General features: G+C 32.0%; 1 protein-coding gene across 1 annotated transcript; it reads left to right on the top strand.

Moving 5' to 3' along the window:
• Positions 1-402: 402 nt before the first annotated feature.
• On the top strand, positions 403-7,191 carry LOC133307903 (uncharacterized). The gene is made up of 11 exons (XM_061508467.1): positions 403-552; positions 639-900; positions 990-1,086; positions 1,556-1,846; positions 1,935-2,058; positions 2,134-2,189; positions 2,426-2,489; positions 2,587-2,876; positions 3,130-3,363; positions 4,942-5,210; positions 5,528-7,191. The coding sequence occupies exons 1-11, from the start codon at positions 403-405 to the stop codon at positions 7,189-7,191; spliced, it is 3,501 nt and encodes a 1,166-aa protein (XP_061364451.1).
• Positions 7,192-12,766: the final 5,575 nt, after the last annotated feature.

Genomic DNA, 12,766 nt, shown 5'->3' with positions numbered 1-12,766 from the left:
TTAAATCGAATAATTAAATGTCCATTTGTGGTGGAAGACAAGGCATTGAATGTCCCACTGCCCATCACATTGGTATCCAAAAAGAAATCAGCTATTTTAATTGCTTTTTATGTTGGAATTGGTCATCTGATCTAAAATTCAAAATTTGAAATGGTTTAAAATTTTGAAATATGGATGGTGGGAAAAGAATTTCTTTTAAAAATCGAATTTTAATTTTTAAATCGAATAATTAAATGACCATTTTGTAACCGAATAGTGCATATTCGTGTATAAATAGGTATTTGGAACAACATATGTTCGTTTGCTGATCAGCTTCTTTGGGCACATTTGTAGCGTCTCTATTTCGTTTTTTTCTTTGTCCTCAAAGGCTTTGAGCCAATATTACCTCATATACGTTTGGTTATGTATTCCAAGTATAATTTTATTAAGGATCTTAATCCTACTAAGGAGGAGTGGAGGATTGAGGCTAGAGTTGTTAGAACATGGAAGGTTCCTAATTTTCAGCAAAAACATTTTGACGACAACGTAGAGATGATTCTGTTAGATGAAAAGGTATTTGTTTTTGTTTTTCTTTTATATTAGTGTTGGTTTGCGGTCCATGTTTTTAAAATGTACTAATCTATGCATGCGTTTTGTAGGGTGGAAGGGTCCATGCTGCTGTCAAGGGTTCTTTGCATATCCGTAAAAAAATTCACGAAGGAGAAGTTTATTTCATAAAATTTTTTGGAGTTGGTTTGAATAGTGGTAGTTTCAGGCCAACTAAGCATGATTATCGTTTGTCTTTCAACTTGAGGACTGATGTAAAATCCACTATTGATTCTGCTATTCCCACCAATGGATTTGATTTTGTAGATTTTGACGTTATAAAGAAAGAGTCTTCTGATTCCCCTTATTTAGTAGGTTTGTAGATTTTGACCTGTTCATGCTGTAAGTTATGCTTTTGTTGTTTGTGTGACGATATCATCTGTCTAACCATCCTTAATGTGTAGATGTCATCGGTTTAGTTTCTGGAATAGGGGAAGTTCGTAAGCATATTATCTCCGGTAGGAAGACAAAAATGGTAGTCGTGGAGCTTGATAATCTCAGGTATCTATTGGTTATTTGTTATGTGTTATGTTCATTTGATGTAAAATTCTATTTCGTTATTTGTTGCAAAAACTGTGCAAGTAGGGCTCACAAGCTCGAGTGCACTCTCTGGGAGGACTACGTGGACCAGGTGCAACAATTTTTGGGGAGTAATCAGTCTCCTCAAAACGTGATGATAGTTCAGCTTGCTAGAATAAAGGGTTTCAGGGGTGAGTTCACTTATATATTTGATTATGATTTCATAATGGAATGTTTTAGTTTATTTCCCTCCTTATGGTTTTTAAATTGATAATAAATTTTAAAGGAAAAATTGGAATAACAAATACAAAGTATACGACGAGGATAATTATCGATCCCAATGTACCAGAATTGTCGACTTCAAAAAAAGGTGCGAGCTGTTGTTATTTCATTATTCTGCTCTTTTCTTTATTATTTATCGCTGATTATTTGTAATGTTGCTATTTTTTAGGCTTTCGTCTGATGTCATTGATAGCGTTTACACATTGTCTCAGTTATCAAGTCAGTCCTCATATTCTTTTGAGAATGATTTCCTGAAAGAGACGAAAAGGAAGTGTATCAGTGATGTTAAGAATTGCAGTGAGGTTACTACTTGCATTACTTATCGAACCATAAAATTGATTGAGAGCAAATATAATTGGTGGTACAAGTCCTGTAATAAATGTCCATATTCTGTTTGTGAAGATTTCGAGAAATGGTATTGTAAAAACTGCCAAAAACATTTGGATGATTATTATCCAAAGTAAGATTTTATATCTATTTTTGTTGTTGTTATTATTACATCGTTCGTTTTATTTATAAATAACACAATCGGTGGTCATGTGTTGCAGATTTTGTGTGCAGTTGAGAGTTGTGGATCACACTGATTCTGCATCTTTCATTCTGTTTGATAGAGATTGTGTCGCTTTGTTGGGCATGAGTGCTGCGGATTTACGTGAGCAGCATTTCAAAAGGGTTTGTGTTCTTATTCCACTCATTTTTTTATTCATTTAAAGTTCTTATTAAAATTTCATTAATATTTTTTTGCAGGGTGTTGATTTGGAGCACTATCCTAAGGAACTTAATGTTCTTATTGATAAATCCATGTTGTTTAAAGTGAATGTGAAAAAATAATAATTTGGACTCATACAGTGAGCCTAAGTATCAGATTTCTAAAGTATGTATAAGCGAACCTGTAATCACATCCTTCCTTAAGACTGTTGTGGATACGAGTGTGAGTTAATTTTTTTTATTAACATTATTATTTCTATTTAGGTTTTGTTGTTCTCATTCTGCGTTTCAATGGATTTGATTTTTTTCAAAATATTTGTTTTAAATGCAGGATGAAAGATTATTTGACAAGGCTTGCGACAGTGCCGTTGCATCAGCAGAACCAGAAAGATAGTGTAAACAACCGAAAAGATAGTGCGTATATTTTTATCTTTTCAGAAACGTGGACTGCTTCATGCTCATATTCTACTTTTCTTGCATCCCTCCAAAAAGCCTAATACTGGACTTGACATTGATAACTTGATTTCAGCTGAGATTCCTAACAAAGATTCCAATCCTTCACTTTTTGCAGCTGTCACGTGTTATATGATGCATGGACCCTGTGGTCCTGACAATTACAAGTCTCCTTGCATGAAGAACGGACATTGTTCAAAGAAATTTCCCAAGAAGTTCTGCTCCCGTACTTTTATTGATGATAATGGATTCCCTCGTTATAGAAGAAGAAATGATGGGAGTGTTGTCAAAAAGAACGGCGTTGAACTTGATAACTGTTATGTTGTGCCGTATAATGCAAAACTTCTAAAATATCAAGCGCATATCAATGTTGAATATACTTGTTAGAGTAGTGCCATTAAATATCTCTTTAAATACATCCATAAAGGGTAAGACATGGTGACAACTGCTATAAATCATTCAGATGATGAAATCAAAATGTTTATGATTGCAGGTTGTTGAATTCATATCGGTTATGTTTCCTTTCGTTACTTCGAATAACCTTTTCTAACTTAATTTGAATTTATTGCTTATATATGATAGGTATGTGTCCGCATGTGAAGCTGCTTGGAGAATATTCGGATTTGAGATTCATTACAGATTCCCCCCTGTTCAGCGATTGCCATTTCACCTACCCAATGAAAAAAGCGTTGTTTTTAGTGATCATGCTTCAATAACCGATGTCAAGACTGGGGCGGAGTCTAGACAATCAATGTTCGAGTCTTGGATGGATGCAAATAAAAAATATCAAGAAGGTAGGAATCTTACTTATGCAGAGTATTGATGTGCCTCTGGCAAGTGTGGTTTTTCTGTGTTAAAATTGATAAGAATTGAGTCATAAGAGAGCAATTTAAATAAATATTTGCTATTTATATTGATTCTTTCTATGTCAATAATATTCACCTTTTGGTTGTGTTTTTACAGAAAAAAGAGGAGTGGAAATTACAAATTATAAAAAGCCTGTTAACGCGACTCCACACACAGAAAAGTTCCATGTTGCATCATGTCGCATAGGCCAAAGTCTAGAGAATTGGCGCTAGTTGGCGCCAGAATGGCGCAAACTAGCGCCACCATGCCAACCAGCGCCAAGTGAAGCAAAGTGGCGCCATGAAGCCAAGTAGCGCCATTCCATGCCAAGTAGCGCCACTATGGCGCCAACTGGCGCCACTTTTCGAGAATCTGGTTCCGACTTTTTATATCAGACAGAGGCGCGGCGCAAACTTGCGCCAAACCGGCGCCAACTAACGCCGGTTTGCGGGAAATTTGATTGTGCTGCGCGAAGGGTAATTTTGGAAGAAAGAAGCAAGGTTATAAATATATCCTCTTAACAGAACCCTGGGGATCGCATTCCATTCAGAAGGAGGCTGACGGCAGTGCTCAGGAGGATTCTTCCACAATTCTTCTTCTTCATCTATTTAACTTTAATTTTATGCTGTTATTGAATATTGAATTTTTAGCCATGATTATGCTTGGCTAGTTTCTTTTTATTGTAGTTAGGGTCACCAGCCCTCTGTGAACCCTTTTTACGCTGGATTGATTTATAATTCTTCGTTTATATAATTATCTTTATCTCTACCCTGTTCGTAATTTATATTTTCTTTATTAAAATTGATCACTCTAATAGTTGATAATAGTCTGAGGGTTAGAACCCTAGATAGGGATATTGGGGTTTTCATCCTGAAAGGGGGTAGGATAACGGTTCGTATGCATGCTAGGAATAGATGTGTATTGAATTGCGGATGCCTAAATTATTGAGTTCATCGCTTAATTTTCATGAGGGGTTGCTAAGGGATTAGGATTCCAATTGAGATTAAAGGGTTAAATTGCTAAGGGATTGAGATTTAACTAATTATTTTAGATAATAATTTATTCGAGTAATTTTATAAATGAATGTTGTAAGTCAATCCAAAATAAGAAGTGGGGATCATAAGGTGAGTGCGCTCTAGCTACAATACTTTTCTCATTTTTACAAATCAATTCTCATTTTTATTGTCTTTTTCTCATAATTAAAAATTCAAAAACAAGTCTTTATTTTAAGTTCTCAATTTTACACTAACCGACAATATTTGTCAAAACCCTTTTGAACTCTTCCATTCTTGAAAGGAACGATTAATTGATATTCGACCCAATCCCTGTGGAGACGATACTTTAGTTACTTTCTATATTACTTGTGCGATCGGTACACTTGCCGGTGAGCATCAAGTATCCAACTCAATTTGTATATAAAGAAAGTACGCATGAATGGCATCCCAGAAAACAAGGATTTTCAATTGGAAGAATAAATCGTTTTTCTGCCAATAATGGAGAAGATTCCTATCTCCGAACTTTACTTAATTTTCAAAAGGGTTGTACAAGTTATGAAGATTTGAGAACGGTCAATGGGGTGCTTTTTCCTACATATAAGGATGTCTGTTATTCTTTGGGGCTTTTGGATGATGACAATGAGTACATTGATGCAATTAAGGAGGCAAGTTCTTGGGGGTCAGCAACTTATCTGAGAAATTTGTTTGCCTTATTGTTATTTGGTAACTCAATGAACAAGCCTGAAAATGTTTTCCAAAAATGCTGGGAATTACTATCTGACGATGTTCTTTATCGGCATAGGCAAAGAATTGGACGTGAAGGTAATTGTCCGGAACAAATTTTGTGCATTCATTTATGTGTATTGTGCACTATAATTAATATTCTTGTCGTTCTGTATCGTGCATTCATTTATGCAAACAGTTTGCTTATGTTTAATTCACTTGCCTTCGAAAAAATGTGAGCATTTTTTGTTCCTTCATAATAAAATTACATCTATACATTATACACCGTCCTATTCTTAATATTTGGTTAAAAAATTTCGTTACGTTTCACACCCTCTGCTTTGTTCATAATTTCTCTTCTCACCAACTTTATCTTTGTTAATCCTTTTTTTTTTGTATTTTTCAATATTTTTCAGATGATTTGCTTACAGAGGATTCTATAAAAAACATAACCCTTGCAGAAATCGATAAGGTGTTGCAAAGCAACAGTAAATGCCTCTCTGATTACCCATCCATGCCGAGCATCATCGATGAATCTTTATTGGATATGCAGAATAGATTGGTGATGGATGAATTTTTGTATGACAGATTCTCTTTGAAAGAAGAGCATGACAGACTACTGAATTCACTCACTGATGAGCAAAGGGTTGTTTATGACAAAATAATTTCAGCTGTTTCGGCAGGTAAAGGAGGATTTTTTTTCCTGTACGGCTTTGGTGGGACTGGAAAAACATTTATTTGGAACACTCTGTCAGCATTTGTTCGATCTCGAGCTGAAATAGTGCTTAATGTTGCTTCTAGCGGAATTGCTTCCCCTCTTCTTCCTGGAGGACGTACGATACATTCTAGATTTCGTATTCCTATACAGATCACCGAAGATTCAACATGTAATATAAAACAAAATTCTACTTTGGCAGAGTTGTTGTCAAAAACAAAGTTAATCATTTGGGATGAAGCACCGATGGTACACAAATTTTGCTTTGAGGCTCTTGATAGAACACTTAGAGATGTTCTTAGATTTAATGATACCAACTATGTTGATATGCCCTTTGGTGGAAAAGTTGTCGTTCTAGGAGGTGTCTTTCGGCAAATATTACATGTCATTCCAAATGGCAGTAGACAAGATATAGTTCATGAAACCATCAATTCTTCCTATCTATGGTCCCATTGTCATCTGTTATCTTTGACCAAGAACATGCGTCTCAATTCTGGAAGTAGCACTAATAATTTGTTGGAAATAAAAGAATTTTTTGAGTGGCTGCTTAAAATAGGAGATGGTGATCTTGGGGATGATGTTGATGGAGAATCTATTATAACAATTCCAGATGAATTGTTGATCAAAGGTACAGAAGACCCACTTTCAGATATTGTTGATTTTGTTTACCCGAATCTGATGGATAATATATTAGATCCTACTATCTTTAAAGAACGTGCTCTTCTGACTCCTAAATTGTCCGATGCTACCATGTTAAACGAGTACCTAATGGCTGTGATTCCGGGTGAAGAAAGGACATTTTTGAGTTCAGATAAGGTTTTGAAACAAGACGGTAATTCATCTCTTGAGGATGACGAAATCTCCCCTGATATCTTAAATACATTCTCATGTTCGGGGATTCCTGATCATAAATTAACTTTGAAGGTTAAAGTACCGGTGATGCTATTGAGAAATATTGATCAATCAAGAGGTTTATGCAACGGTACGAGATTACTTATTACAAAGTTGGAGAATCATGTTGTTGAGGCAATTGTTCTTACAGGAAACAAAATAGGAGATACTGTGTTAATCCCTAGAATGACGATCAGCCCATCGGGTCATACATTTCCAGTAAACTTCCAAAGAAGACAATTCCCCTTGGTAGTTTCGTTTGCGATGACTATCAACAAAAGTCAAGGACAGTCGCTGTCTCATGTTGGCATTTATCTTCCTAGGCCTGTCTTCACTCATGGGCAATCATATATGGCACTATCTAGAGTAAAGAGCAGACATGGATTGAAGATGCTGATACTTGATGAAAATGGTTGCGTTACAAATACTACCTTTAACATCGTCTACAAGGAAGTATTTCAAAGATTAGTGTAGTATACTTGGTTATTTCTACAAAGAGATAACATTGTTGTTTGGTATCAGGTAAGATCTCAATTTTTTATCAGAAAATATTTTTTAATCTTCTTTGTTGATTTCCTTTAGTTGTTATGCCTATTTTTCTACTAATTTTTTATTGTTATGCAGATTCAGTATTCGAGGCACAATCAGTATATTATACCCTTGTCATTTTTCAGAGTCAAAGGTTTTTATTGTAATTCTGAATTATTCATCTGCCATAAACTATATAATTCCCTTCAATAATTTTTTCTTTTCCAATTATTGTTTATGATTCATTTCGAACAGTAGCAAATACCAATAGTGCATGGCGGACGATATTTTACAACTGTTGTGAGTATCGGTTGGGCATATTTCTTATTATATTGCTGTCAACATGACATTTAGATTTTTTTAATGGAGATTTTGCTGTCAACCATGAAATTTACTGTGTTTAAATTATTATATTCTTTTTTTGTTCCTACCTTAAAAGTTACACGTTTATGTCATACGAACAAATCGATTTTCTTATTAATTCATTTACGGGACAAACAAACCGATTTCTTTTTTCTCCGTGCATCACACGGGTAATCAACTAGTTATATCTATATGCATGTTAGCACTTTCTGTTAACAAAAAAAGATAACATTAAACGATTTAATAATGTTGAGATTAAGATGAAAAAAAAATTGGGGACTAAATTACAATTTCGTTGAAACTTTAGATATATAATAGAGCTTATGTCTTTCTTTTATTCAATGACCACTTTACAACTTAGTTTTCTGTATATAGATTATTAGATATATGAAGTGAATAAAGTTCTAATTATTTAGCATAATAAATTTCCATAACCCTTTCTATTTGTTAAAAGCTTCGTCATTAAACTTAATTCCTAACTAGAAAAATCCATTTTTGCCTAATCAACTACTCTTTTTTTTTTTTTGGTAAACGCCTAATCAACTACTTTAACTATATATAAAGAGAAGCGAAGCATATATAATATTTGCATTTTATTTTATTGAATAAAAATATGAATTTATAATTTAGTTTGCTGGTGATTAATTATTACATGTCAAGTAAGTGAAAATGGAAAGGAAAATACATAAATATAAAATAAAAAGTAGAGTAAGACAATATATATGGGATAATAGGCTCTCATATAGCAAGAATTTAAAGTTTCCTGCAAACTATGTATTTTGGAATTACATAATTATAATATTAATTTTTTTTTAATATCTCTTATAACTATGTATTCCTGAAAGTATATAGTTATAATATTAAAAATTATTTTTTATATTATAAATACATCCTACCCATAATACATAATTTGCATAAAAATTCTAAATTCTTACACATAAAAAGGGATCCAATATATATATATATATATATATATATATATATATATATATATATATGAGTAAATACCATTTTTGGTCCCTGACAATATCTACGAAATCATTTTTAGTCCCTGGCAATAAAAAAGGACCGAATTGGTCCCTAACAGTATGTAAAAAGGGCCACGTTAGTGACGGAGGAGTTGACATAAGGATTAACTTGGCCCTTTTTTCATAATTTTAGAGACCAATTTGGTCCTTTTTTATTGCCAGTGACAAAAAAGGATTTCGTAGATATTGTCAAGGACCAAAAATAGTATTTACTATATATATATATATATATATATATATATATATATATATATATATTAGGAAATACACTTTTCATATGACTCCAGAAGTGTATTCTCCTTATTACTGAAGTATTTAAAAAAATTGACGGCGAGCCCCACAATCATTTGGGTCAGCTGCAAAAGTTTAATTTCTCCCGTTAAATAAGAAATTTAAATTTCATATATATATTTTACCAAAAAAAAATTAAATCTCATATAAATTATAGGTTTTGTATCTCAGCAGTTGCTGCAAAGTTTTCTTTTCTGCAGCTGATACAAAGATACGGTGGAGTCCATTATTTTTTTAAACAAAAACTAAATATTTGAATGAATGTGTGACAACTAGGGATGAAACTGGGCGGGGCCGGCCTACAAGGGCCTATGGCTCGGCCTACATTAGGCCAGACCTGACCTAGTATATTTCGTAAAAAAGGCTGGGCTTGGGCCTTGAAAAAACTTGTTTAATAAATAGGCCGTAGGCTGACTTTCACAAGGCATGGCCTTTAAGCCTACATGCCAGCATATATTATACTATTTATTTTAAATAAAATAAAATAGAATAAGTATGTCTTGAAAAAAACAAAAGATATAAATTTAATCAATTGCAATTATTTATAACTCAATTATATTCGATTACATAATAGAAATCTGACTTTATTTCTTATGTAGGAGGAACCAATATCTCAACATGTTAGATTGTGTATAAGAATATATTAAAAGGTTTTTGGAAGAAGTTATACTTACTACAAGCATCATGATGTGTTTGTTGGATTCATGTAGTTATTTTAATTTACATAGTATGGATTTGTTTGTTGGAGCTTATAAAATATATGTTATTTAGTTTGAGCATTTTGCTTTTGAAAGTTACTTAAATACAGGTTGTGATGAGTTTTGTTGTGATTCATAATTCTGTTTGGACGTTGAAATTGTGATTTTTGATTTAGCAACAAAATTTAAGTATTTTGTGAACTTGATTCACACAAAGATTAACAAGCTAATGAGTTAGGCCAAGTCATTTATTTTTTTATAAACGAGCCAAGCCAGACTAAGTAAAAGGCCTGGGTCAAGCTAAATTGAAATTTTTTGACATAAACTTGAATTTGTCAGAACAAAATTTGATCCAGCACAGCTCACTTTCATCCCTAGTGACAACTCACATGAGTGAATGAGAAAGAGATCCAAACAGAAGCAAGTGTTGAAAAGCTGCACGACTAGCTCTTCTGTAACGCGGAGTACGTACAGCTAAGGCCTAAGGGCTAAGGTGTCGTTTATTTATTGACATGTGGGGTTCTAAATTCCAAGCATACTGATTTCGTGTAACAATTACCTAACCCCATTTTCAAACGAAATTTCACGAACTAGCTAAATCTAGCTGTACCATATCTATATTTTTGTGTGTATATGCAAAACAACTGGTTGCATAATTTTTTCAACGGGTTGCATGATTTTATGTGTCAAAAAAGGTCAGCGGTGTCCACGATTCGGTTCTGCTTTTTATACCCAACCGAACCAAATAAAATCAAGAAGTTATTTGATTTGGGCAAATTGAACTGATTTAGAAAATAGTTCGGTTTCTAAATCGCTACACTGAAAATGGTTTAGTGTTTTGAACTGCTTCAGAAAAATATAACACGGTTTGGTTTTTATCTTGAATCGAACTGAATTAGTAAAGTGATTGTTTCTTAAACCGAAATGGTTTTGAAAGAACATTTGGTTCTTGAATCAGTTAAAAAAATATTTAATTTTTAGTTAGAAAAAATGTGATCAATTTGGTAGGGCTCAGAACAGTTTACATTCTTTTGATTTTTTTTTTTCACTACTAAAGATATCTGTTAGTATATGGTATTTTAGGCAGCAATTAAGATCTAACTTTAATTAGCATGGTTCCTATTGTGTATCTGTATATGAAAGAATAATAAATTAATTATTATCTCCTCCTATTACAGAAATAATCTTGTAGAGCTCCCTTTGGAATAAATTATTTCCTTAGTTAATATAAGCTATTTCTAAGTGGAAGGGACTTGAGTTTTAATGTAGTATGTTGAGGTCATGCCCTTAACTGGTAATTATGCACAAACCCATATATATTTGAAGTATAGATTCCAACCAATGAACAACGGTTGGTGGCTTGTTTTGTAGATGAAAGAACAATTTAACAATGATGCCTATTGCAGTCTATATAATATAATAATATATCTATCTAAGGTAGAGCATTGCTTGATTAAATTAATTCGTCACTTATATATAAGCAATAAAAAATTCAATCCAAAATAACTTATAATGTAATAATTTTTTTTAATTTGTTTAATACCAAATGCTTTTAATTAGACTCTCATCGTGACTAAGTTTAGACATTTGTTAATTCAATGTTAAGATGATACATGATGCAATAATTACCTTTACACATCATTTGGGAAAACTTCATTTTCACTAACGGTGATTTTATGATTTAGCACTTAACCCCCTTTGTTATAAATTTATTACTTAAGTTCATTGCTCTTAAATAATTTATAATTATCTATGGTTTTAAATTTTCGCTTAGACTCATTGTGGTTACAAAAATATATCACTTAAACTCCTTGTGGTCTTATAAATATAAAAATATTTACTTTTTCTAAATTTTATTTTATATAATTATGATATTACCAAATAAAATTACTACTTAAATATTAAATTAAAAAATATTCCAAGTTATTTATTTTGAAATTAATTTATAAATTATCTTTATTTTTTATTTTATTTTATTTTAAAAAATATTTCAAAATTAAAAAGTTATTATTTATGATAAATTCAATATATATTATCAAAATAAGATATTACTTTCTTTAGATAATTTTATAACGACATCGTGTAAAAAAAATAGAAAAATAATGTAATATTTGATTTTTTATTTTCATGATTAAAATAAGTGAATTTTTTTAAAATTTATTTTTATTTATTTTCCTTAAATGCGTGAGATGATGACATAAAATAAAAAAGAGGGAAGATGAGGATATATCACTTAAAATAAAATTTGTTTTTTTAAGTGATATATTTTTATAACCACAGTGAGTGTAAGTGTAAATTTGAAACCACGGAGGGGTTAAACGATAAATTATTTACCTACAATAAGCCTAGCCTAAATGACAAGTTTAAAATCACATGAGGTCAAATAATAAATCATAAAACCACAATGGGTGACAATAAAGTTTTTCCTTTTATTTCATTATTCGTACATAACTTTTTTTTTTTATAATACAACAAGAAAATTATGAATTTCACCATTCTCTCCCTCTACCTCTCGAATTTTTCCAAATGTTTTTTTTTATAATACAACAAGAAAATAAAGAATTTCACCATTCTCTCCCTCTACCTCTCTAATTTTTTCAAATGCTTTTTTTTTTATAATACAACAAGAAAATTATAAATTTCATCACTCTCCCTCTACCTCTCTAATTTTTCCAAACAAAGAAAAGTTCAAAAGAGATCATATCAATGTTGGATAATGGGGAAATCATATGTTGGGAGATTTACTTATAAATGGGCTAAGCTACAAACCATCTATCATAAGAGGACTTGAACATAGCATCTCAATACAAAATCTTAAGATGGTTTATTGTTGCGACTTCGACAAGTGCATCAGTCGTACAAGTAATAAAGTGTTAAAAGTAGGGTTGTCGATCCCACGAAGATTGATTTATCAAGCAATACTTTATTTATATAATTAAAGTTGGATCAATCTTGGAAGTCTTTAAAATATAATGTGGTTAATAAAAATCAAAATTTAAAATCTTTATTTTTGATTTTCAAGATTAATAACTAAGACGCAAGAACGAGTTAAATTCAACTCAAGTCGAGCGTAGCTAGGGATTCGACTTCCCCAATGTTTTCCTAACAAATCTAATCTTTCATGCAATTAACATTCAAGAT

This window comes from Gastrolobium bilobum, unplaced genomic scaffold (assembly GCF_033153095.1).
Source record: "Gastrolobium bilobum isolate Gb01-03AN ecotype WA unplaced genomic scaffold, APGP_CSIRO_Gbil_v1 utg18130, whole genome shotgun sequence".
NCBI classification, from domain to species: Eukaryota; Viridiplantae; Streptophyta; class Magnoliopsida; order Fabales; family Fabaceae; genus Gastrolobium; species Gastrolobium bilobum.
The sequence above is the reverse complement of the archived record's forward strand: the minus strand, read 5'-3'. Positions and strand labels throughout refer to the sequence as shown.

Coding starts and splice junctions, on each gene's coding strand:
- LOC133307903 (XM_061508467.1), top strand. CDS start 403: ATGTATTCCAAGTATAATTTTATTAAGGATCTTAATCCTACTAAGGAG. Junction 2,190..2,425: donor GTTCTTATTGATAAATCCAT/GTTGTTTAAAGT, acceptor TTTTAAATGCAG/GATGAAAGATTATTTGACAA. Junction 2,490..2,586: donor AGCAGAACCAGAAAGATAGT/GTAAACAACCGA, acceptor CCCTCCAAAAAG/CCTAATACTGGACTTGACAT.